Below are 27,827 nucleotides of genomic sequence, written 5' to 3'. Positions count from 1 at the left end.
ACAATTCAGAATATAGGATCAGAATACCAGTAACTACTTACTGATAATATTAATATTGTCTGAAACTCGTTTTGGACGACACGCGTGTTGTGCGTACAACACTCGTGTAATTCCCCGATGCTACTATATAATCATACGTAGCCAGCGGTCTCTTTACAAGTTACCATAGTGATTGACAGTATGGCCGCCATTTCTGTTTGAGAAAAACCGGTGAATAAAATGGCGAAAAAAACAACAACAGAAAGGGCCGATAAAACGGACAAGCCTGAGAAAGGAAGTACATCTAGTGATAAAGGAGCAGGAGATAAAACACCCGTGGAAAATGCGAAAGAAAACGAGGAACAGCCAGTTGAATTAGGTGAGTAAATGTATTGTGGTGTACACGAATTGAATTTACAGTACTTTTTAAAAGTTCGATATCTGTTCGAATTTCCTTGATATTTAGTGGCATTTATATCTTCATTTGTATCGTCTAGTATTTTACTTGCTAAAATTTCAACCAAGTCGTAGATTGATCCCATTAATTACCGGTAAACAAACCTGCAGTGTTACACTGGTATTTTGCTCAATATGAAAACAAAATATCGTGACGTACGGTTCGTCAGTTGGATTGAAAATTAGTTTTTCAGCTGGAGAACTGAATGACAGCTAACAAAATATCCTTTTACCAGAAAGCGTGTGACTAACCTTTGTTTTTTGTTTCCTAAAATTTTAATTGAACCCACCGAGTGTCATAAATAGTTTTGTGCAGAAAAATTAATGGTCCGAACGGTCAAGGCACAGTCAAAATCTGTCCTTCCCAGAAAAGATATAAAGTCTATAAGTTTGTGAAAATCCAGAAAAAACTACTTATATGGCTTATCGTGTTTTTTGCCAATTTGGTGGGCTTGGCTTGTATTATTTAATGTCCTAGTGAGTGTTTTATTATGACTTCCTGTGTTTGCTGAAATGCGCTCATCAGTTCATTTTCAATTCTCCTCTCTTGTCATCGTTTGTTGACCTTTTACTTCAGGATATAAAAGCCTTTTCTTTTGAATTTGAATCTTTCAAAACGTATTTATGTAGTTAGGGACACGGATTTCGTGTTTGGATAAATGCTGACCATTCAAACCGTGTTTAAAGCTTCTAGAAGAGTACAATGTTCGCCACTCTTCGATCGGTATCGCGGATGAAGCGCGCGCTTAAGAAATCTGAAAGAGGCAACAGCGCGCGACCATCGATTGCGGTGGAAATTGAAGAAGAAGATTATTTAAGCACTTTTATGTGGTATGGAGGTATGGATGGTTTCGTTGATAAGTATGCAGATGTTAGAGATATCTAAAGTCTTGTCACGCGAACGTTTTAAACATTGGGCAAATTTACAATTCAATGTAATTTTTAAGGCTAATACCATGTGAATCTTTATGTTGGGAGAGCTCAAGCAGAGTGTTGTTGTTGTTGGTTGCAGCTGATTTTTTGTTGGTGTGCAGCTACAAGGGGTCATGCGAGTCAATTCACTCAGCTCTTGGCTGTTTGCTTTACTGATTGAGTCTGATCCTCCAGTCTACATGTAAAGACAGTAGTCTTTTTGCATTGTAGATCTCATGGATTGTCACTTCTTGTCACCAAATATTGCCCAAATGTTTGAAAACTGTATGTGTTATGTAAGGTGATGTACACTTTGATAAACAGAGCTGTCACAATTAAGGGCCATAACCTGGGGGTGGGGGTACTTCCTTATAAGAGGCTAATGTGGATGTGCCGGTGGATGAAGTCGGATTTCACAACTGCAGATTGACTATAATGGGTTCGCACATTTTCGCTTTTATTAGGTAACAAAGTTCTTCTTCTTTATGGTTAGCAAATGTACCAGAATGTTTGTACTGTAGGTGAAAAGTGTTCTTCATTCAATTTAAAAATGGGTCAATTCATTTTAAGATGACCTATTTGAGGGATTGATATGGTAGGTACATAAATAAAAAGTGACTCAGTCAAAACAAAGGTTTGAGGTCACACCCGGGAATTCAATATTCTGAGTACCTCTCATGGGGGAGGGGTACTCCCATATATGTGCTAGATAGGCATGTGCCTCCTGATAGGGTATAGTTTCATCCTGGGGGGGGGGGGGGAGGGGGCAGGTACTCCTTTATATGGCCTATACGGGGATGTGCTGCTGGACAGGAGATGGTTTTTTTTACCTCTCTGTCCTAAACAGGGTTTATAATTCCATATAAGTCTGTCCTAAACAGGGTATATAATTTCGTGTGAGTCTGTCAGCCTGCACAAATGATTTGATTTGCTAGATGAATTTCTGTTGTACTCCAAGTATACAAAGTAACGACGATAATGTGAATTTGCTACATTGCAATTGCCAATAAATGGCTTTAAAACAGGATGGTGTGCATTTTGTCCTTTGCTCTAAACAGGGTATGTATTTTAGGAATTTTTTGTCCTAAACAGGTTCAGGGTTTCAAACCCTTAGCGGTTCACCTATACCCAAATATTGGTTGAATACTCCCCCCCCCCCACAACACAGGAGTTCCATAGGGTATTATTTTTGCCCTTGTTGGCATTGTATGTTCCCAGTGTGATCCTTAGAAAGGGTGCCCAAATTGTATCAGCTAAAATTGAAATGCATAAATACCCGGCAGCTACATGAAAACAATCTTCTGTTATTATTATTGTGAAAATGAGTTAAAAGGTTTGTGTTGCCATTAAATTTGTATATTTTATCTTTCCCTTGAAAAGTAGTCTATTTCAAGTTTGGGACTTAAATAGGGTATCAGTTTTCATTTGTCTCATTCTTCAATAGGGTCAGGGTTTAACACCCTGGGTTGCACACAATTAAGAGTGTATTACCCATCCGAAATTTGTGGGAATACCCCCCTTCTGTCAGTGATCTAACCAACTAGACCTTGCTATGATAACCCGTGGTCCTTGAGCACTAACAAATCTGATGCCGTGGGAGTGCACCACTGAGCCTATGTGACCCTGGACCTGTTCCAGGCAAAATGAAGATAATTTGGAGTGGGGGAGGGGCAGGGTATTTTTGGATGAAAATGATGTGGGTGCTCATCTTGCTCACTCTACCTTGGTCTAACTCTTGTGGTAATTGTTTTACAGGGATAATGTGCAGTCTTTGACTTTGTCTTTAATAAAAACCTCTATAAGGCTGTTACCTCTCTCAAATGTACTCCCAGAGATGGTCCCAGCTCTTTAGCTATCACCACCGAAAATGTATGAATTATATAGAACTAGGCATATGCATAAACTTGCGTTGTTTGGAACTGGCAGAAACAGGGACATGTTCAGGAGAAGGACATGTTCTGAAGTGGAAGTGGACATTAGTGAATAAGGACAAGTGTTTTGGACAAACGTTTTGTGTTTAAACTATTTAATGGAGTGCATGTACATTGTTTTGGTGGTAATACAGCTGTAGTAGTGAGAATTAACATAGCTTAATTCTGTTGCTAGATCAGTTGAAAGCCATTAGTAACGTGGTCTCCGTACAAACTTGAAAAGAAGCTGTTGCAAGTTTTCTACTCCTTCTGGAGCAACTCTTGTAATGAAATACTCAGTGATCACTTATGGGGCCCAATACAGTTACATGTATAGTTATTTTTTACCTAAGTCTTATGAAGTGTTATTCTTGACACTGAGTAATGTTTTGATAAAAATCAGGTAAAATTCACATTAGGAATATGATGTAATTTAGGACTGCTAATAATCTGAACATTTAACTGCTAATTGGTGCTAGTATCAATCATAATTAAAAGCAGATTTTTCTCTGATTAGTTTCACTATTAAAAGCTTTTTAATTGGTTAACTAGAAGGTCTTTTGCAGTAATCCATTTAAGCTTCTATAATCCTCCCCAAGATTATTATTTATTATTTTTCTTCCAAGTAAGAAAAATTTTGTTTCTTAAGTGTTCATCAAACTAATTGCTTTGCAATCACAATGAAAATGTGTTTTATGTTAATTTGCTGTGTCCCTTTTGTGCTAAGTTCTAAAGAGGTTCTATGTTGAATGAAAAACACTTAATGTTATTATTGTACAAAGTATGTGATAAATATTCATTTGGATCTTTGAACGCTTATAGATCTAGATGAAATGAGCATTATAAGTGAAGATAGAAAGATCACAGATAAAAATCAATAGACTTTCAATTTTGTGTATCATACCTTTACTTTAGGCAATTCATTAACTACTCTTTAAATTTTTATGTATGGTATAATTCTCCGAAATCTGAGTAATTATATGGAGCTATTGAATCCATAAAAACAGTGGAAAAGAATTTTTTTCTACATGTTTGGCTGCTAATGAGTCATTAGTGACAATAAATCAGCTTAGATTATGTTTGTTTGTTTGTTGGTCACAAGACCCAAAAATTATTTTTGGCACAAAATCAATGATACAAATGAATTAAGGTTGCATGCTGTAATGTTATTTGTTATTAATATGGAGGCCATTACAGAGATTCCAGAAACAGAACCAAGTTCTTCTGAAAATGGTGATTTGATGTTTTGTGAACTTGATTTATTTACTTTAAATGACTTAATGGTTCATTTAACCACTAACTATGCAAGATCTTTTTATTTCTCCAGTATGTTTTAAGTCTTTAATGTTTTTGTGTAAGAGAGTTATAATTTCTTGTCATGTTTTATAATTACTTTCAGTTGAAATTACTAAGTACTTCAACCATCAGATACTGCTCAAAGAAATGTCAATTGATCTACATGTAGCTTAATAACTGCTCGTCAATCTAATCTGAATTGCGTATAGTAAATTATATTGGTGTTGCTCACGGTCCTCAAGTTAGATTAACAACTTTTAAGATTTTTTTAACTGAACCTTTAGAATAGGCTGAAGTGACCATAATAATGTTTGTTTTAGTTAATCTTCAGGTAATCTCTAAATCTCACTTGACATGGCATCAAATTGTTTACCCTATGGTGACAGCATTATTTACAGTTCCAAAGCCATTTTTAATCAGGCTTGAACTATAGAATACTATCTCTCTTGTCTCCAAAATTAAGAACACAAGAATTGGTCACAGGTCGATCAATAGCTATATAGTTTGCAGACCCTGCAGCTTACAAATCCTTCATAGCAGGACATTTTTAAGGTTGTTTTGAACTGGATACTTGAAATTCTGGTTTTTTCTTATAAAAAGCACAATGTAATATTGACAACTGTAAGTCTAATGAACCTAGGCCGCAGCTTTTTAGATTTAACAAAAGTTAGGGATCTTACACAATCCAACTGAGCTCTGTTATAACAGCATGCCTAGATTCAAGTTGCAAAAGGTTTGTTTTATAATTTCTCAAACTTCATAATGTTCATTGCAGACATGGCATACCCATGAATAGCAAACTGAGTGTAGATTACATGTTTCAAAAATTTTTGGATGATTGTAGAATACTTGACTGTAATACAATGACTTAGTCTAGAACATCACTCTGATGGTAAAGTGCCCATGACAATCTATCTTTTGTCAATTCATCACCTGATTGACTGATTACATATTTATGCCTTATAAAGTTAATTGAGTTAGACCCCAGTTAGACTCCTCAAATTCTCCTTTAAGTCAGATGTAACTTTTGGTCCAGCTGAAGTTCAAGAATTGTTGTCCCTAGAAACCACTATAGGTTATATGTATGTATATAACTTGTTGTGACTTAAGTGAGTCAATGTCAAAATTGTTATTGACTGTTGAAACTCCAGGGTCATCTTAAGCAAGTTCCTACGTATAGAAAAACTGTAGGAATTACAGTGTAGCCTAAAGCTCTAACTTTGAAATCTAGCATGTCCAGCGTACAATTAATGTAAAAAGAATAATTTCCCTGTTACTAGGGGCAAAAGTGAGCTACCAGGGACTACTGGGAAGTACTAGTGCACCGTCATGCTCTGTATGTTTCCTTTTACCAGCAGGTTATCTGTACACAGGAAAAAATAACGGATTCCCATTTTTTGGATATTTTAGGGTATTCAAAGAATACCCATAAAAATCCCAAATTTGGCAAAGTGAGACAAGTCCCAACCAGGGAATTCCCAACTAAGTTCCCTGATTGGGACTTGTCTCACTCTTCCAAATTTGGGATTTTTGTGGGTATTCTTTAAACACACTAAAATATCCAAAAATGGGAATCTGTTATTTTTTTCTGTGGTACATGTACATCACTGCAGTGGATTAGGTCACCTTTGCTGCCTGGTGCATTTCACTGAGGGTGGAATGCAGCAGTGTAATAAGCTGCAGTCCACATCGCATGAATGACTCAGGGCTTCTGATATTTCGCAGAAAAAAAGCAAAATTTCGCGGGATTTTCAGGGGCAAATTTGCAAAAAAATCGGCCAAATTCGCGGGATTTTCGCGGGAAAAAAGTCAAAATTCGCGGAACAATCGGCCGATTTTGGGCGATTTAAGCGGAAAAAAGTCAATTTTTGAAGGATTTTCAGGGGCAAATTCTTAGGAAAATCGGCTGATTTCACGGGAAATTTCGGGGGGGGGGAACTTCGCCAAGAAACAATCAGTAAAAACAACAGCCGATTTCGCAGGGTTTTTTTTGACAAATTTCGCTAAAATCGATCAATTTGGCGTCGATATGACCAGCGTTGGTGAACGTTTTTTTTTAACAGGGATAATCATTTGCTCTTTCAACAACAGTTCGCTCGAGAAATGAGCGAATGTTAATATTAACATTATGGTTAGTGCCCAGTTTTTCGCAACGTTCATCTAAAGACGTGTGGTAGTTTGGGACGTTGTTTACTCATTGCAGTGACGAAGGTTCAAGCTAAATTTGGACGTTTGGGGTGAATAAAACCGGTCTAATAGCCAAGATAAGTATTAAATATGTTTTGCCGACATGTATTTGGAAATATTTCTGGCGGATTTCGCGGTATTTCGCGGGGTTTCGCGGAAATACCTGAATTTCGCGGGTCCGCGACCGCGCAAAATATCAGACGCCCTGGAATGTAGACATTGATCCTTATTTAAGACATGTTAAATTGTATGCTGATTTATTTAAAATCTGCTGTAAAATAATCCCATTTTTCCTTGTACTGCAGAGCCATACACACCAACTGGTAACTTTGAAGTGGATTTCTGTGAGTTATGTACAAGAGCAGGTTTTCCTACTATGCAAGTGGTTCCTCGTCCTCATCGTCCACCAACACCCAGTATCATTCCACAGGACAGCACACCACTGGGCAAGCAGGATAAGAAAGATGGTAGGTCGGTGCATGATCTTTAAAGGTGTAGACTCAGTCAACTCTTTGTAAGATGGGTATTATTGGGCCTGGCATTCATGAGTGTCTATCTAAAGACACTTACCATTTGTCAGATTACTGGCTGGCCAGGAAAAGAGTATCGACTGTATACCTTACCCTCATGCTTTGGGGCTGAAAACTGTAATCGCGTTATATGATTGTTAACTCCTGTCTTGATTCCCTTTAAAAATTGGGGGGTCACACTTTTTGTCCCAAAAAATATTGAAAACACACCTGAATGACACCCATGTATTTCTTTTTTGAGTGTCACAGTCTTGGTGCCTTTTAGGGATGAAAATTTCTTTTAACCAGTTGTAAAAAAAGAATTGTATACACTGTTTTCATCAATTTTTTAGCTCAAGGTAACACCCTTAGCATCCTTTAAGCATGTACAATGGATGCCTTTATGAGGGAGCCTACTCTCTCCATTGAAATCATCCACTTGCAAAATTAAACTCCCTCAAGAATTTGGTGAATTATTTTGTTATTAATTTTCAACAGCGGATAAATCAAAAGATGACAGTAGTAAGACCGATGAGGCAGGAATGGTTTCTGGTGAACTTGAAGAACCACCGACAACATACATCATCAAAGAAAAATATCATTACTTCAAGCCCAGAGTGGAAGTGGAAACTGAAGAGGAGGGTAATAAATCCCATATCAAGGAAATCTACATTCGAGGTGAGTTAGAACTGTCAAATTTGATTGAGCCATTTATTTTCAAGAATCTTATGGTTGTAAACTGTGCAGAAGTTTCAGGATGTCTTGTTCTTGAACTAACTTACAGGAAAAAGTTATTTTGGGACTTCAAATTTAACAATAAACTTTATACTCAGGTGTTTCGAACAAAAAACAGCGTGTTCACTCTGTTGATGAAGTGTACATGTAGCACTTTTTTTTTCACTTCACTTCTCATGCAGTCTGCTTCACCATGTTAACAGCCATTCCTTGAGTTGTCATGCAATGCTTCGTCCCACAACTGGCTGCTAAGAATTGGAACCACACTCCTTTCCGTATATTGTCCAATCAGGTTTCAGTATCCATTTTCTGGAAGGTATATCGTGCCACGTTTACGGTTCGGTGAATCCTTGATTGGTCACTTCTTATGTAGATGCATGACTGACCCCATCTGTCTAATGGGTCTAATACAAAGTACCTGGTGGATTTAACAGACACCTCAGTCTGAATGATATTAGAAAAAAAAGAATAATTTACTAATAACTACAGTCACTACATGCTCTGTGATTAATTAAACCTCTTCTCCATGTAGGATGGAAAATAGATGAAAGAATTTTAAACATTTTGACTATAACATTGCCACCACTGGAGAAATTGACCACTATTGAGTAAGTTGGTAAAATGGTTGAAACATGCATGTAACTTTAAGTGATTTACATTGCTAAGTATCACTTTATCATAATAACAGTTAAGTTTCCAGTCTTGATTGATTTTATGTTTAGTTTAGTTATTTCACCTAAAGGTATAATTTGAAAACCTTTTCTACATATAAAAAAACTTTTATTAAATACTCCACAGCATCACTAGCTTCACACGCAGACGTTCTTAGGGGTTCATCACGCATTCCTGCCCCTGTGTGACAAGCCAAAATAACATCTGAATGGGAGGCTACAGCAGGATCACAATACCATATTTGTACATGGTATCGTGTAACATTGCATGATGTACATTACAATTACATTACACACTATAAACACTAACACTAAAGCTAAACCTTCTCAACAATAAATGAGCGCACAGCGTCGTTAAAGATCACTGTGAGACTTGTAGAATCAGGAAGTAGATTCCAAGCAAAGGGTAACCACAACATAACCCAAGAGTTGAAGGGGTAAACAGAAGGCAATAAAGACTTCAAAAAGGAGATAACTATAATAATGTGAGCAAATTTCTTTTGCTTCCACTGAAGAGCAGTAGATGCCTATTTGCAGGAGAGATGAAACACCATCTGTCATGTGAGACAGAATGACTACATGGCCAATATTGTTTCAAGTTACACTTACTCAGGGCGTGAAAAAATCGTGAATTCTAGCTTGTCCTTTGGGCAAGCATCTCCTTCATTTTGCTTGCGTTGAACCACTTTATCCTCTATTAGAGGATGACCTGCCTGGACCCTACCCCATTGGACAAGTATGTGTTATTAGTAAAATCCAACTAGTGGTCTATTATCAATGCTGCATTCTGATTGGTTGAGCTACTACTAGGCTATATGTTATAGCCCACTAGCAGCGAAAAAAGCGTGGGCTTTTTGGCAGCAAAAAAGGATTAAAGTCTAGCTTTAACTAGCTAAAATAGTTTTATTCTCGATATTTTTGACCAACTAGTTGGATTTTACTCATGGCCTCTGAGTCAATAGCCCATTCGGCCTTCGGCCTCATGGGCTATTGACTCAGAGCCCATTTGGGCTCAAGGAATAATTGTTAAATAGTTACCCTCCCAGCATAAAAATCTACTTGTCCTTGACTACCAGAAGAGACTTTTCTTGAGCCCTGTCAGCCAGTCATTGAATTCATGTGTTGGTGAATTCAGCCACTTTAGAAACAATAAGGTACATTGTAGCTGGAGCTGAAATGCGCCCTGTAATTGCTTCTGGGATCGTTACTGGGGACGTGCCTGTCAGCTTTTGGCTATTTTTTTTCCCTGTCACTAGTAACAGTCCCAGAAGTCTTTGCGATTAACTTGTCCCTTCAGTTGAATGGCTTTCTTAGTTGTACTAACAAGATATGTAATATTCTTTTTTCTATCTCATTAGTTTTTGGAACACTGGTCTTCAAGACAACAGTCTGAATACTTTAGCATCTATTGCCTCGTCTCATCTACCCAATCTCAGGTATATCATTAGGGAACTTAAGCAAAGATGTTTTTAAGCGATGCACCCGTACGTTAACATGAATTGAGGCGTTTTCCCTTTTAATATGCCTTCAAGCTACCAAGAATAATGGTCCAGTTTTCTTATTACTTAAGACAATATTGAGGAATAGAAACTGCCTCCTGCCGTCTGTAGCAATGGATGGCAAGGACGGACATGGATTGGATAGTATGCCTGTAAAACCACCAAAAAAAATCATGGTTAGTGCTTCCAGGCGAAATTTGTTTGATACATTTGTATCTTCTTCATGAACATTTAGTGTATGGGTAAACAAAGGCACTAAAAAAATTACTCGAATTGACCTAAAACAGAAACATCCTCACAACATAGTCCCGTTAAATAAAATATATAGTTATGCAGTATATCTAGCCGAATTTTTGAAAACCAACCGAACTAAATTTGCAGTCATTTGAGTGAAAAGGCGTCAAAAGGCTGGTCAGTCTTAAGCCCTATAGAAGCTCCAAAATCACAGTAACGAAATAAATGGAAAGGAGAAAAAGAAAGAGCGAGGAGAAAGAAAGGAGGAGAAGAAAAAAAGCAATGGTTGCCCTCTTAGTTTTTATAATGGCTACTTTAGAGAGAAAAAACTGTTGGACACTTGGGTCACAAAACCGCATTAACAACTGGGTAGACGTTAGACGTCAATGAGTGTTAGGAACTGATTTTTTTAATATTCTGTTTCAACCTACAGAACTTTATGTCTTGATAACAATCCTGTCACTCTTCAACGATATGGAGTCTTTCTTGGCGAAGAAAGCACGTAAGATGATGTTTTATCAACCTTTAAAATATTTTCAGCATCCTTGGCATGTCTTGGCGTTTTCACAAAAACTTTTCATACTAGATTGAGGTCTAGTTAAAGAAAACTGCACTATCAGCTGGATAGAGACTTATCCGGTGGATAGCGTTATCCTTCTTTTGAACAGCTGGGACCTGAGACGAATTTTGAGTTCTTTTCCTGTTAGGACTTACGCGTTTTGCTCCTCCTTCGTGACTTACATGATGTATGTAACATCTGTACTCTTGCATAAATATACTTTTGTTCTAATGATTAAGGCCTTGTCCACACATATCCAGATATTTTTGAAAACGGAAAGTTTTTTCTGTGTCCAAAAAAATACGCGTCCACACGCAGTGTATCCGATTCATTTTCTCCCGTCCACACGAAAACGTGATAGTGTCCCTTACAAGTCATGCGCTGTTTGGTGTATGCAAAAACCTCCATTTCCTCCCTCCACACCAAAACCAGTAATCCGATATTTTTTTAAGAAACTCCTCTCTAAAGACCGTTTCGAAAACCTGTGTTTTTGGCGTCCGAAAACGCCGTTGTAGACCTGTGGACAGGGCCTAATTTGCATTTTTGTTTGGTTTTGAACCATTTTTTTTAGGATACAAAATCTCTCTCTGAGAAACTGCTATGTGAATGACATGGGCGCAAAGATGATTGGCAGAGCTTTGACTGCTAACAAGTCACTTACAACGTTGAATCTGTGTTACAACAAAATCACGTGTGAAGGAGCTGGATTTATAGCGAAGGTACTTTTAGAAACAGTCCATCTCAATGAAGTAATAGAATACCAAGGAGCTGTGTCACGTTTTCTATCAAAATTCTAACCGTAGGAACTGCCACCAAATGGAGTGAAAGATAAAGATAACGCTCAAAACGTTGAAAGAAAGTATTAATTACACAGCAAATATAAACGTAGGCACGGATGAACAAACTTGAAGAAGATTAAAACGGATTGAAATTGTGGGTTTTTGAAAATTGTTAGCCTAACAGTTTTTCGAAGTTCATTTGTGTTGTTGTAACGTTTGATATAATGCTTGTCTTTCACTCGTCTGATTCTTGTGGGACGTAAAAGAACCCATACTGCTGTAACTGCCGAATATTAAGAGTAGGGGCCTAGCCCCCGATGGTGTGGAACAAGCTTTCATGGGCTGGGTGAGTAATGAAGGGATTGATATCAACTGGGACGCAAGTCCTGTTTCATCCTCAGTCACCGCTGGGAATTCAACAAAGTAAAATAGTAAAGTAAATTAAATTAAACATCTATAAGAAAAAGGTTTATCATGAATTTGAAAAGGACACGCTTTACAAATTTGGATCTAATTCAAAAGTGGTTTCTTGTTTTTTTTTCAGGGATTAAGAATGAATAGAACTCTCCTTTCTCTTAACCTTGGAAGTAATCTTATCGGTGATAACGGAGCATCCAAGTTAGCGGAGGTTAGAAAATTTTTCTCGTGAAACAAACTGGTAGGCTTTGTGTAGTAGAACGACAAACTCGGCCTGTTAACACAGGTAAAGTGACGTGATTAGACAAGCAAACACAATGTGGTAAAAAAGTAAGCAATGTCACTTGAAGGCCAGGAAAGTCCAGCTTTCCACACTTAGAGCAATTTTTATGAAACTCAGGATCCTATCTCCTACCTTCGGAATGTACATCCGTCCTTTATTTTTCAAAATTTAAGTATACTCTTTTCTATAAGAATGTTGTTTTCCGGCCTAGGCTGAATATTCTTATTTTTCTGCCGATTTTGGGCTGAAAATATTCTTGTATTAGTCTAAATTATAGCTTATGACATTTTCTTTTTAGAATTTTTTGATCCATCAGTTACAAGTGTTTGGAGTTTAAACCTGTTTTGCCGTTTAGAAAAAAGAAAAATAATTTTTTTATACGGTTAAGTTAAAAACATAATTGTATTATATTTACAGATTTCCAATAAACAAAATTATGTACTACTATTTCAAAAACTCAGCCTTGGGTGTATTTTTGAAATATTCTTAAAATTTCGCAGATTTCAGCCTCGTTATTCTTATAAAATATACTCCGATAAAAAAGTGTATGATTGCTCTTGTTTCGAAACATGTCATAGTAACCTTGTCGTTGCTATCTTTTCTGATCTTATCTTTTAGGTGCTTTCCAGCTTTTCTCTTTCCCATGAAGAAGTAGTAGCAAGGAGACTTCTTATTTCCAAAAAGAACCCAGAAGAAGTGAGTATTTTCTCAGCCTTTTCTAATATACCACCTGACCAGAGAACAACGGTGGCTCACTGGTCAGGGCACGCGCCATCCTCTAATGTGGCCTGAGCTCGAATCCCGGGGGCGACCCTCTGACGTGGGTTGCGTTAGTTGTTCGTTCTCTTCTATCCTCCTCCAGGCGTTAAGAATGGAGCAAAATGGCTGGAGCAGGGAGAAAAAATGCCTCGCTCCCTACCTCCCACCCCCGTTTTACTTCTCTGTCTGCTGTCCTGACAATATTTTAAGTCTCGTATACTGGCTAGTTTTCTTCCTTCTTCCGAGACCTTTTTTAATCAATTGATTGATTTTTATTTTTCCTGGTATTCGGGTTTCTCCGACATTTCCAAATTCGAATTCGATGAATTCCGAAATGGTAGAAAAGAGAACCATTTTTTGCGTTCACTACCAATAAATCGTTATTTACTTGTGTATCTATTTATGATATATTTATTTTTTACATATTATAAAAGTGACGGTGTTCTTATCATTTTCATTTGTATGAAGACGAGTCCATCTAGAAATTTGAACGCTCCAACTGGAGGATCAAAAGACAGACCGGCCAGTGTACGCAGTGGGTAAGTTGTACAAACAACACTAAGCTCTGTCATAATTGTTGTTAATATATTTTATTTCTGAATTTTTTTAAATACACATCTTGGACTAACAGCCCTTCCCCAGAAGAATGACAATTCCTGGCGGTCTCTACCAAACTAATCGGGACAATATTTTCCTTTGACAATTTTTGAATTAGGACCCTGATTTGTCCTAGAATATATATTCTGCAATGCGTTTTTATCGGACAAACTGTGCGCGTCAATTTAAGCAGAATTGAATGCCAAACGTTTCCCGAGAAAACGTACATATTGCCGCGTCCAAGTCGCTGTAAAATTGATTGATTGATTGATTGACAATTCTTTTTTTTTATGTTTGGCTAAAAATTGCGAAATGTGGTAGGATGAAAGCGCTGTCTGCATTCATGAGCTGCAATTTTTGACCATAACATTATTTTGACCAGTGTCGATGTGCACACCACGATCAATACATGAGGCAAATAAATGGATAATCAAATGAATATGCACTTTTTGCTTCTAGCACACATGCTTCCAAAGAAGACAAGAAAAGTAGAGAAAAGAAGGACTCGCAGAAAAAGAAGGTATTTATAGAATACAATAAACAATTTAATCCAGTTTATTAACTCTTTATATACCGTAAATCCCCTATTAAGCCCCCGGGCCGGAGAGGGAGGTAAGGGGGGGGGGGGGGGGGCGTATTTAATTTAGAAACGACGATGGTATCAGTTCTCCAAAAACAACTAGAATACAAAGTGGTTAAGCTCAAGTACAAGGAGTTGGAGGTCCTGCAGCCGAGGATGAGAATCAAATCTGAACTTCCAGTTGGTAAATAAACCATCCCGGATCAGTCCATAGGAAGTTTTACAGTTGTGATTCATTAATACAGTCTATCATTTATTATTAAAGAATAATTAGGGGAGGGGAGAAGGGTTAGGGTTAGGGGGGTGGGGCTTATTAGAGGGAGGGGGCTTTTTTTGAGAGGGGTATATCTTACAAAAATGTGCACTGCCTGCAGTAACCTCTTGCTTCAAGGGCTGAGTAGGAAAGGACCTTGGCAACAAGGTTGTTCATGCAGTTGGTAAGAGCGGCAGTAAGAGCTACAACGTTAGTCGAGGCAAGCAGTGGTTAGACACGTATTAATAGAAGAGGCATATTTACAAAACCAAGATAAAAAGAAGAAAAGAGAAGTGTATGAGTATGTGAATAGACAATACAATTAATAAGTTCAGTTAGGTGGAATATGATCGTCCTGGTGACTGTGTAGTCCTGAACAGGACTGTTATCTACAGTGACTGAAATTTCAACAACCTGTTGTTGCTGTTGTTCACCTTCAAACGGCACATTCCATTCCATTTGCAAATAGCCTGGAAAATACAGCCGTCTATCCTCGCTCCTCGCCGTTTATAGCGGCTACTTCATTAACAGATGTTGCTGCCTTTATTTCAAAACGTAATTATCCTACTTACGCTTTTAAGATTAACCTTAACAACTATTTAAGCACCTCTTTTATTCTACCTACTGACATACCAGCTTACGAACACAGACGTATTTCTGGTCTTCGCTTCTCTCCACCACAGAGAAGCGAGAAGCGTTCGCAGGCTACTGACGTACTGGTTTCGTGCTGGTTTCACGTATTTTTCCTTTTTAGCTGGCTCGTCAGACCTCGCGAGCAGCAATAACATTTTCATTGGCAACTAAACTTCTTGTTAGTAGTTGAATGTGAATCGAATTTTAACACTTTTTCAACACACTGGCACACTTATGAAACATTAACACTCACATGTATGTTAACGTACAATTTCTCCAGACTGATGTCTATTTGTTAAAGAATTATTTGAGAGAATTTGATAAAGGATCAAAGTGCTTCCCTTAGTGATCCTGATACTTTTATTGATTCTCGTTGCCTTTTTCTTTTGTTTAAGTACTGATGATGTAAGGAGAAAATTAATCTTGGTCACTTTTGGGACTTAGCGGGTTCAAGTAAACATTTCTACCAGCATTATCTATTGGCCTCAAGTGTAGACTGCGAGCAGTCTCTCTTTTTCTTCAGATTTAGTGAAGGGAGTGCACGCGCGCGCGAGCGTCAAGCTGCGAAGCCAAGAGACGCGAGAAACGATGGCGGCGCGCGTGGTCATTTGCGTGGCTCGCGCGTTTTGCTCGACGGACCAAGAAAAAAGAGGGACTGCTCGTAGTCAAGCCTCAGATGCGGTGGATCGTTTTGATTTCGTACTGTTCAACGGCGATTAAGTGGGTATCATTCAACAGTGGAAAAGGGATCTAAAATATACATTTCCTAGTTCTACCAGTGTGAATTCGTCCCTCGAATGTAAACTTCTTTACGCACCGTTTGGTTCTAAAGATTCACCCCGGTTTTGAAGTAAACTGAACAATATGCGGTTAGAAGTGAGCTTAACATTTTGTCACCGTAATGAAGTTCAAACGGTGACGTTCCCTCCTCAAGGCAAGCACCCGCACTATTTTTTTGGAATTGAGTCTAGAAATTTAGCCAATGAACGACAAGTTTGGTCTTTTTTCTAATGAACAGGGACAATATGTTTGAAGTTTTCTTCGTTCAATCTCTCTAAATTAGTGCGTACAAATTTGTTGTTGCTTTTGAAGTACGATATTTGCTTTACTCCACTGTTTTTCTTTGTTTTCTAGGACAACAAAAAACAAGAAACAGAAAAAACGAAAAAAGGTAATATCAAAGGAGCAAGCACTAGATCAGGGCTTTTAGTATCTGGTCAGCCTGGAAATCCGCTTTGCACATGCACAGACTGATCAGCAAGGAGTCTCTGTTGGCTTGGGTACTGGTTGTGAATGACTGAGTGATACTGATATGAAGCTGGTTCAGATCTGACTCGTTCCCAGTCGTCTTTCGGTCTCCTATTGATAAGGAGAGAAGCGTGGTCTCATTCCTAACACCCCTTGCGTTTCCTTCGGTCACGCTTCTCGCGTGCCGTCCCCCGCTTATACAGCCGTTCCCTCCCCTCAAACAAGGCTAGCGTTTCCCGCATCCAAACAGAGACACTGGACACGAGTCAGGATTCAGGTACCAGTTTGAAAAATGCATCTCTAAAATGAATCGCTTAGACATCTATCCAAGATTAATATTGCAGAATCTGGTAAAAATTGTTGAAAGGATCACAGACAAAATTTTAAAGAGTCTTCAACAGAAAAAATGTCGTAGAACGAGGAGGGCGAGCATTTTTATTTTTGTGGGGGTTGAGGGAGGGCAAGTGCATGTCTCATTACCAGTGAATTTTTTGTGGACGTATGGCAAAATGTTCACCGGTGATTTGTTTGCCAGTTGCTTCGACAGAGGCCGTTAATAAGAGCGTGGGCAAAGGAAAGAAAGTTAACACGACAAAGGGGGATAAAAAACTCCAACAACCTGAGCAAGAGGTAGGCTCCGCCGAACGTTACATATTGTTTCATTGATGTTGATATTGTTGATGATGATGATGATGATACGTTTTGTTTCACTGTTTAATTTCTCGTATAGACTCTTGGAGATGAACGTGTTAACCACTTTATTCTCAAGAATTCTCCGAAATATGGTTCAGAAAACTCCGATTTTCACATGCTTACAGTACTGTACAATCAGTACTTGCATTCAAAAATTCTGCGGGTTTTAGTTGAAAGACTTAAAAGTTTAAAGTTCATTAAATTTCTTTTAGTTGCCGTTGTCTGTCAAAATGTCCAGTTTTTCCATTTACACCGTTTCATGAGGGAAGTTGCTTTCAGTTGCTGCTGATGTTACTACGTTTCGAACATGGAGCGGAAATTCGCTGCGGCCGTTCAGAGGGTGAATATCTCTCTGTGGAGAGTTTATGGAGGCGAACTATCGTTGATCATAGTAGCGGGAAATTGTGGAAAGAAGACCCAAATCTTCAATGGTTGGCGAGAATAAGCAAAGTAGCTTTCCCTCTCATAGTAGCAGGAGCTCTCATGTACTTTCATTCTAAGACACCCTACTATCGCATGAGTAAACTCCTTACAAGTAAACGAGCCATAAAATGCCTGTTTTGTTTCTCACAGCAACCAGAAGTTGTGGAGTTTCCTAATCCGCTGCTAGAAATTCCTTTGAAAGAGGAAGGTGGTGAAATTATTATTCCTGGAAACAGAGCTCTTATCAACCTCAATCTGTCAAGTACGTTTTTTTGTTGTAAGCGCGCTATAAAAACATTCACCGACTAATAAAAAAAACAATTAACTTGTATTAATATTATAAAGGAAATAAAGGGAGATGTAAAGAATCAACCATAAGAGGACGCAGAAAAACCTGAGCCCCAGATGGGATTCGAACCCACGACCCTCCGTGTTCTACATCGGATGCTCTAACCTCTGAGCTACTGAGATTTACTCAGACTTTTTCTGTGTCCTCTTATGGTTGATTCTTTACATCTCCCTTTATTTCCTATCAGTGGCATAGGTTGGTTAATTAACTTGTAGCCATGAAAAAACAAAAACCATCACGAAATCATTTCATAAAGTAAGGGCTCCAGTCTAGCATGATTTTCTTGGGAAGTGTAAAGTAAAATAACAAGAAGCGGTATTGACAAAGAGTTTGTGTGCCTTATTGTCTTTACAAACAACACCGCGGGACCTCTAGGATAATCCATTTCTCCCTGGTGAACGCCTTTTTTTGTCTGGTCTGTCGCCCGTTTGCCCGATTCTGGGGCCTGCAATCAAATTTGCCAATCAAAACCTAAAGAAAAATAGCCTAGTCCTTAGCGAACAAACCAGTCCATTTTTTGGTTAATCATCTTACTGAAACCTCCATGTAGAATGTAAGCAACAACACCTTTTTTGGCCCGGTCCGGCCTGAGCTTGTTCATTATCGGGACTTACGAGAAACAGGCCCCTAAGCGAGCGAGCTGAACCCAGCCATAACTAGCCTAACTATGACCCAGCGCGCGCCAGTTTAGCTGCGTACTTTTATTTGGAGCCACGTGACCAGTTTTTCCCTTAACTTGTGCTTTTCTGTTCTTTACTTCTACCCCAAAATTAGTAGCTTCACGTTATTTTTGTCTATAAAAATTGTTGTGGATTTTTTTTAGCTGCACGTTTTCTATTTTAAGAAATTCTCAACTTGAATCTGATGTTTGCCGTTTGACGTAACGTCACTCGTAATCTCTCTAATAATTCCGTTTGTGTTTTATAATTTGCTTTTCGTCTTACGGTGAGACAAAAGTGCAACTGAAAGTAACGTGAAAACTGTGTTTGGTACTTTGTAGGGAATAAAGTGGATGTGTCCGGTGTAGAAGCTTTCCTTATTTCAATACAAAGGCAGGCAGAAGTTTCTTCATCAAGCGCTAAACCAACAGGACTCATGAGATTTTCACTGAGTGTAAGGAACACCTTTTTAATGTTTTCGCCCATGATAAAAAATCCTCTGTCTTTTGTGATCTAAACTGAACGAAAGCAAATGCTACCGTATTTACTCGATTAAACGCCGTCCTAGAGCAAATGCTGTCTTAGATTAAACGCCGCAGTTGGAAGCAAAATTACCAGTAAAGTCCGCCTGCGAATAAACACCGCACCCAATCAGAACAATGCGGCGGTTATTCGAGTATATGAGAAAAAAACTGGGAACAACTTGGTAATCTACACGATCCAAAAAATTACCATTTTATCTCAGCAAAATGCGAGACATTCGAACGTAAAACATTTCTGTTTTACATAATGTTTTATACAAGTGATTTATCGTGATCGTTGTCAGAGAGCTTGCTCGCAGTGATTTTAAAATACAGTGAACTCTTTCGAAGTCAGTCTTTTGGACCAGTTCTAAGTGTCCGGCTAAGGGAGATGTCCGTCTTACAGAGAGTCAAATAAAGAGAGTAAAAAAAGGCAGGGACCAACTGTAGGTGTCAATTTAGCAGAGGTGTCCGTTTGGAGGGAGTCGACTGTGAACATCGCCCTTGAATAAACACCGCCCTTGAATAAGCGCCGTATCGGAAACGCGTAGATTTAATTAACGCAGGGGCGTTTAATCGAATACGCGCGATATAGAGTATTTAGAAATAGTGACAGATAAACTGGTCTATATTTGTACAATATTCACTCAGACAGCCTTGCAATGTCTGGAAGGGTATTCTCGGGTCTGGAATTTCACCAAAATATAGGGCGGGATACGGGATTTGACTGTTACCCGAGAAGCGGGATTGGCCAAAATTTGGCACGGATACGGGTTGGGAAAGAAAAAAGTATTCGAAATAGCACATGAGAAAAGTTCGGGATGCGGGATTCTCGTGAAAAAAAGAGCGGGAATGCGGGATCAGGATCCCCCTTTTCAGACGCTAGCCTTGGCCAGCATTTTAGAGGCTGGTCCTGGAGAAGACCCACCCATCTTCTTGAGCCCTCAATAGACCTTTTTAGCTTGTACGCTTTGTTTTCCCAATTGAGACCACGTGATGTCTCCAGGGAATTTGCCTTTTGTCGTTTCGTAAGATATGCATTTATATGCGCGTGGAAATAGTTCTCTGTGGTACTATCACGTGGTCAGAAATGGGAAAACAAAACATACAGTTAAAAGTTCTACAGTTAAAAAGTTCTATTTAATCAAGCGATGCATTTTTTTCTCTTGCCTTGCAGAGGAACCTCTTTCCACCAGACAATCCTCTGTACCAGCGGTTAACGGATCTAATGCAGACACGTGACCCATTTTACAAGCCACCACAACCAAGCCCTGTGGACGAGACTGGTGCCTCTACAAAGGTCTCTCCTACATTATTAACATTTCTACTTGTAGAGACTGCTCCTTAATCTTGGGGGGGGGGGGGGGGGGGGTACTCCCTTATATGTACAGCTGGATAGGTTATGGTTTTTACCTCTCTGTCCTAAACAGGGTGTATATAATTTCGAGTGTCTGTCCTAAACAGTGTATATAATTTCATGTGAGGCTGTTAAAAGGGTATTGCCGGCACGGTTGATTTGATTTCCTAGGTGAATTTTGTGTACAAAAGCAAAGGCTATAACGTGAATTTGCTCTACTGCAATTGCTAATAAATGGCTTTAAAACAGGACAGCGTGCATTTTGCCGTTTGTCCTAAACAGGGTATGTATTTTAGGAATTTTTTGTCCTAAACAGGGTCAGGGTTTCAAACCCTCAGCGGCTCACCTATACCCAAATATTGGTCGAGTAGCCCCCCTTCCTGGTCCTTAATACCTGTTGTTCCTTGTACAGTCATTCGGAACTTTGTCGCCTAACAGAGGTTGAACTCTATTTAGGTTAAAGAAATGACAAAATCATTCAATTTTGTACGCTTTCGTTTGTTCATTCTCTTAAAATATGGGTGGTATACACTGTACTGCTTCTGATTGCATGAAGCAAATTTTCAACTCATCAGAAGCACTACGTGGTTCAGGATAGTGATGCGTCATCAATATGAAATTTCTTCGTTCGTTCCTCATACGTCACTTCGCGGTTGAAAATTTGCTTTATTTTCTAACGTTGGCCTCTTGTGATTTATCATTTTTCGTTGGGAATCCATGGTCTCTGAACACTTTCATTTATCGAGAGTCGAGAGTATGAGAATAATCACTTGAACAGACCTGTGAAGATAATTTGCTTTATTTTCAACAGGACGAGGCGTGATTGTGGCAGGAAGGATTATTGCTGTAAAGAGAAGCATAGGCCATTAGCAGATTTTAATTCGGCTCAGTTGAAAGTGAGAAAAATCAACGAACCCATTACCCGATTTGTGGTATTTCAGGCCTGTACAGTGCTCACGGAGAGAAGGAAATTATTTATTGTACCCCGAGGTCATTGTACATTATTAGGTAAATAAATTGACACTCAAACGAACGCGTTGACAATTTTCACGTTGTTGTAAAAATTTTCTTTTTTTTCAATGCTATAAAATGGCAATGTATTTTATTGTAAGTAAACACTAAAATGTCGGTGGATTCTGATTTCTTGGTGGTTTACATCTTGCTACCGCCGGTAAATTCCGTATTAAACACATATGACTCCAATGACCCCTCCCTCTTTTTGGCCTTCTCTTTTTTCTTTCCAGCTTCGTTCATAATCAAAACAATAAAAAACTATAACTACTTCAAACTTCTTTGATAAAATTAAGCCTCGCTTTTGTCGGGGCGAGGGGTGGGGAGGGGAACGGAGTAAGAGTGGCGTGGTGGTGAGAGCATTCGCCTCCCACCGATGTGGTGTGGGTCAAAGCCATATGTGGCTTGAGTTTATTGTTGGTTCTTAAATGCTGCCTCGAGAGTTTTTTCTCCAGATACTCCGGTTTTCTCTTTCTCCTCAAAAACAAACGTGTTTAAATTAAATATGTCCCTAGTTAGATGGGGACACCTGAGAGGGCAGGAGAGAAATGATAGGGAAGAGAGAGAGAGAGAGAGAGAGAGAGATCTCTGCCGGCCTCCGATGCGTTTTCTATCACGCATGCATTGGCGTTTCCTTGACAACCAGTAACGTTTTAGTCACGTGCGACACAACTTATTGAACCGGTTTGCACGAAAACAACTGTGGGCTCAGGAATTTCCAGCTAGCAGTCTCGATAGGGCACGTGTATTCCACATTAACCTAAACCGGTTTTGAAAACCATCCAGTTTCGACCACAAATGTGGTCGGCGGCTATATCAAAGTGTTGGGGACCGGCAGAGGTTTATCTCTTCCCTAACGTAAAATTCCGAAAATAAGTCCCTCCATGTATAAGCCCCTTCAAATATAAGCACCCGAAACTCGTTACGCAAGAAACCCTCCGTTAAATCGCCCCTCCAAATGTAAGCCCCCCCCCCCCCCCCCCCCCACCCGGGGCTTGTACAAGGAAATTTCCCTCAAATACAGAGTAAAACAAAGAAAAACGGTAAATTTCCTTCCAAGAATAAGGCTAGCCGAATCGCTTTTGAAACGCAAATTTCCCTCCGTACATAAGCCCCTCAGAAAGGGCCTTTGAAAAATATAAGCCCCGGGGCTTATTTTCGGAATTTTACTCTATCATTTTTATCTTGCCGTGAGAGATCTGAGTGGCAGGAAAATAAAAAGCACTTGGCTGTGGAGCTAGGTGGAAGATAGGGAAAATAAAGTCAATCACCTGAGGCCTTACTAAACTGGAACAAGACGCTACGGAGCGTACACTTCGGCTTCGTGGTTGAGGAACTGATTAATTGTAAATTAAATGCGGAGGAATAGTAAGAAATGAAATATGGTAAGGGTGAGGTGTTAGTTTGTGAAATTGTGGGATTTGTCAGGATATTGTGAAAAGAGCAACATCCAATAGGCCTACTTGCCAAAAACTAGCATTTAGGGAAACATTGTCTCTGAGATATTAGCCCAGTTATGTTCTGATGACTCCATACAAATCCTTCTAAATTTGACTTGGTTCTTAAGGTTTAGGCCTAAGTCAAATATGAGGTTACTGGCGGTGAATAACAAGTCTAACAAAACAAACAGTGCAAATAGAATTCTCTATTTTTCTTAGTCACATCAGGCTTCAAAAACAGCATAGCAGTCTCATCTACTGATTAAAGATATGTAAGGCATGGGTAAGGAGTCAATTACGTTGAGCATGGAATTGGCTAGAACTCAATGTTACGAGTTCGAATGTTTTGAGGATAATTATTGACTGACTATCAGTCAATAATTATGTCGCATTAACACAAGGAAGTTTAATACCAAAGGAATATAGCCTTTACAGAGCTTTAAAACACAGCATCTGCCAAAACAAAATCGCTTGAACTTAATTTAAACTAAACAGGCTCTGCCAATAATAACAAACTCTCACTTGAACTTCAGATTTCTTACAGCTTCCGCCAACTTGTAAACACAGAACTTGAAAATCGACCTTCGTCACACTTGACTAAACACAGCAGTCCAGCTCGTTTGAAAAAACTTAGTTCGTCAAAAGAACTCGCTTGGAACTTGTATACCGTTTGACATATGGTTCTAGAAAATACTAAACAGCCGAATAGTAGTAGCTTTTTGACATATTTTATGATTTCAGTAACTGATGCAAATCTGCTGACTCAAGCTGAAATGTCAACATGCCCTAATTAATTATTCATGAATGATCCAAAAACGTAGAGAACGTTCGAGAAAGTCATGCAACGCATAAAAGCAATTTTACTACGTAACACTCAACACAGACAAAATGTCTTTGTCGTGAAATGTTTTTCAACACTTGAAGAGAAATTTCGTGTCTCTGCGCGGCCACGTAATATCCTCTATTTATTCCTCGAGTAAATTAAAGACTAAACTCGAAATGATCTCAAGATATCACGAAGTAGTCAGGTCTCATTTCGTGAAATAGCCGAAACAAGCCGAAAAGTCACGAACTTGCACGCCCAATCTTGTCCCGAAACTAGTGTACCATTTCATAATTATTTTTCATATTCAACCACCTTGGGTCGCAGTAGCGCAATCGGCTAATCCCTCAACTTAGAGTCTCCTCTGATCTGACGGGTCACACAGGCGAGTCGGTTCAAACCCCGCGAAAGCCGAAATAATAATTCTTTCTTCCTCGAAAAAATTAAAGAATAAATCAAAGAAATCGAAGTGATCTCGAGATATCTCGAACTAATTCGGCTCTCACTTCGTCAAAGAGCCGAATAAAACCGAAAACCTGCAGACTTTACGTGCCCAATCTTATCAAAAAAAGTCAACTTTGATACATTCCTGAGCCTCGCGAATCCTTTTCTTCGCGCTCCGCCGAAGTAATTATTCCTCTCGCCTTCATGGCCTCTGAGTCAATAGCCCAGTCGGCCTTCGGCTTCATGGGCTATTGACTCAGAGCCCATTCGGGCTTGAGGAATAATTGTTAAGTACCAGGAACAACTTAGCGAAATTAGGAAGTTTCACGTCGTAGTCGCTCAACAACGGCAAAGAAATGTAAAATAAAAGGCGATGCACGTACAGTGTTGTTATTTTGCTTATTCACGGTTTTCGTTGCCGTCGTCGTTGCTTTAGAAGCTCGCCATAACTGAAACGACTTCTTTTTACAGGTAACGTCATTGGAGAAACGTTTTCCAGGCAATTATCTCGCTCATCTCAAAGAAAAGCAAACTGCATGACAAGTTAAACTTTCATGTTTTATTCAACATAAATCGATGAACCCTAAAACAAAGTGTAAAATAATGTAAATCAACCAGTATGCTTCGCCTGCTCCCAGCCGGGCGACAGAATAATTTAATGAGTAGAAACGATATATGTTGACCACAAATGTTACAAAAAAAAATCCGCAAAATCTTGGAACAGCAAAAGACAAAAAAATAAACGGAACGGGAAAGTGGGTCCACAATGTACCGGTTTTCATGTCTAGTAGCCTCTTCAACGAGGTGTGACACGTTAAACATATACCTACTAAGTACTGTTTGAGATACATAAATAATTTTACATTCATTCACCAATACTAAAATTGTCTTCATGAGTAAAATGTACTCTCTCGTTTTCTTCTTTACATCACTTTTGTCCAGCCCCTTTGCAAAAACCAGCTTGTTGCCTTACGTAAGGTAATTAGGATTCCGGAATCTGGTGATTTTTATTGTGGAAAGCGGAATCCTATAATTTTGTAATTTTTTTGGCATGTTTTTTAAAATTAAGAAATGATATTAATCTGTTGTTTGTGGCTTGCCACAACAACAGATCTTTGTTAACCAAGAAAAAAATCGACGAACACGGGATTTCTGCAAAAAAAAAACAACAACAAGGTAAAAAATCAGGTGTTGATATATTATTGTGAAAACCTCAATGTATATAGTATCCCAACGTCTGCGCGGGAACGGACTGCGACAATGTAAACGGGGTGGGGGTTACTCCCTCACATAAGCTATATAGTTACGTGCAGCCCCATTCGGGTAGTCTTTTTGCGCCGTTTTGGTCTGACAACGGGTATACACTTTGCCCATGCATTTTGGTCTGGCAAATCGGGTATCGTTTTCGAGAGAACTACGGGAGTATATGAACGTATTCATCGTTTTAATTTACAAATGAGCAAGAAAGAAAGAGAAATATGGATCAATAATATGGATAAAAGGAAGTTGTGCTGCGGGCCCTTCCCCCATACTTCCCTGCGGATCCATTCCCACTGTGCTACAGAATGTTGGCGTGCTTACCTTTAATTTGGAGCTTTTTCCTTCAAACATAGCGGTCGATGTACTGTCTTCATCCTGCACTGATAAGCTTTCACAGTGCTCGTTGTTTTCTCTTACTCTCTCTTCCTTTTCGCAGTGCTCGTTGTTTTCTCGTACGTTCTCTTCCTTGTTGGTCTGTTCACAGGCAATTTCTTTTCTTGGTAGGATCTGAAGTGGGTTTCTTCGTTTGATCAGCATGTGTGGGCTCCATAGAAGCGCCATGTTTTGGTTTACAATACGGATCGCGGGACTTTCTGATTGGTTATTACCATAAATCAAAATCCGTTCTGCGCCACCAAAGTTGATCGGCTGGAGCATAGAGGAACAGTAATCCACGGATGGTTGGAGCGGGATCGCACTTATTGAAACAGGAACAGCTGCCGGCGATGGAGAAGTCAGCGCGTTTGTGTACATTAGATAACCGTTTTGTAGACTGTGGAGAGGAGCTTTAGGTTGCATAGTCGAAAAAGGGATAGCCAGGGTGGATGTAATATTGTCATTGTCCACCGTGTCACTTCTTGTCTCCCAAGTATACCTTTCCAGCAGATCAAAGTAGGCATCTTTAAATAATATATATTCGTTATACATTTGCTGGCCAACGCGAAACCATGATGTAAAGCCCTTTTCCAGCAACAGATAGTGCCTTTGAAGGCGTTCCAAATGAAACTCCAGAATATTATTTTCAGCTTTCGTCTTTTCATACAGTTTTTTAAACTCTTCTCTCCCTTGCATTGTGGCCTCTAACATCTCGCTCTTGTATTCAGCATAACCCTGCCACTCCATGAGTTTCCTCTCCAAGTGAATTCGTTTGGAGCTATGTTCTCCACATTCCTCACGCAACCTCTTGTGTTCCTCTTCTAAAACTCTGATTTTGTCTTTTAACTCACGAAACGAAGGCATTTTAAAATATTTTAAACAAGCAAATAGAACAAGCCAACCGCCAAAAATATTAGTCGGTGATTTGTGTACGTTAATTTAATGACGTCATAATCAGCTTTTCCCTGCTTGATTTCTTTTGCGCGCGCATGATAGTGCACTGGAGAACCCAGAGACTACGATCGTTTTGGTCAGCACCAAGGGACAAACCTCAAGGTTTAAATCGGAAAAAAGTCATCTCTGATTGGCCGATAAAAATGTGTTCATCAGATGCTAATTACTTTGCAAATCCAAAAAATGTGAGCCCATTGTTTTGATTTTGATTTTGATTTACATGCTGTGCGTAGCTAGCGGATCTTGTTTGGCGATGAGCGCGCAAATGAGCTGAGATGAAACTGATCAAGAAATTAATTATCACTGATTTCAAGTCAGCGTCATCAAAAGTTTAAATGGCTCAAGCTGCGCTGGTTTTCTATATTCATTGGAATATCTATTCTTGTTGTTCCCAATTCTTCTTGTTTTTAGGGATCGTAAGCAAAGACGACTGCAACAGCAGCGAAAACTTCACCCAAAAATAGGATTTGCGCTGTTTCAAATTTCATCGCTCTTATTCCAACTCTTCTAGTTTGTCATGGGGTGGTGATTTTTTCAGGAGTGGAATTCTAAAGGACTGTATCCACAGGTGGCCCAAGCGTAATTTGAGAGTTTGTACGGGAAAAATAGAGTTTGAAACTTAGACGAAATAAATGAAGTGAAAGCGATAAAAGTTATCAATAAAGTGTAAATATTGTTACCTGGAGTCGTTGTCTTTGTTTTTACGAAGTTTCAACGCGATTTGAGTACTTCTACATCATCTGACATGACAGTGTAATAATAAGAGTCTCTTATTATTACACTGTCAGGCCAGATGATGTAAAAGTACTCAAATCGCGTTGAAACTTCGTAAAAACAAAGACAAAGACTCCAGGTAACAATATTTACACTTTATTAATAACTTTTATCGCTTTTACTTCATTTATTTCATCTAAGTTTCAAACTCTAGTTTTCCCATACAAACTCTCATATTACGCTTGGGTCACCTGTGCTGTATCTAGACAACGATTTTCTCTTTCTTTTGTGAAGTTCGTGTTCCCGTCC

The 27,827-nt window shown here is 39.0% G+C and overlaps 1 protein-coding gene across 2 annotated transcripts; it reads left to right on the top strand.

The window, feature by feature from the left end:
* Positions 1–172: 172 nt before the first annotated feature.
* LOC140933553 (leucine-rich repeat-containing protein 71-like) lies at positions 173–21,632 on the top strand. Of its 2 annotated transcripts, none has more exons than XM_073383152.1 (17): positions 173–358; positions 7,046–7,207; positions 7,748–7,927; positions 8,517–8,592; positions 10,014–10,091; positions 10,822–10,890; positions 11,519–11,666; positions 12,271–12,354; positions 13,045–13,122; positions 13,654–13,724; positions 14,242–14,302; positions 16,383–16,419; positions 17,032–17,126; positions 17,763–17,874; positions 18,962–19,074; positions 20,319–20,441; positions 21,310–21,632. In XM_073383152.1, the coding sequence occupies exons 1-17, from the start codon at positions 220–222 to the stop codon at positions 21,319–21,321; spliced, it is 1,638 nt and encodes a 545-aa protein (XP_073239253.1). In that variant the 5' UTR covers positions 173–219; the 3' UTR covers positions 21,322–21,632. The 2 variants fall into 2 exon arrangements, with proteins under 2 accessions (XP_073239253.1, XP_073239254.1); XM_073383153.1 differs by lacking the exon at positions 173–358 and adding an exon at positions 1,107–1,274.
* Positions 21,633–27,827: the final 6,195 nt, after the last annotated feature.

Source organism: Porites lutea, chromosome 4, assembly GCF_958299795.1.
Source record: "Porites lutea chromosome 4, jaPorLute2.1, whole genome shotgun sequence".
Classification (NCBI taxonomy): Eukaryota; Metazoa; Cnidaria; class Anthozoa; order Scleractinia; family Poritidae; genus Porites; species Porites lutea.
The sequence above is the reverse complement of the archived record's forward strand: the minus strand, read 5'-3'. Positions and strand labels throughout refer to the sequence as shown.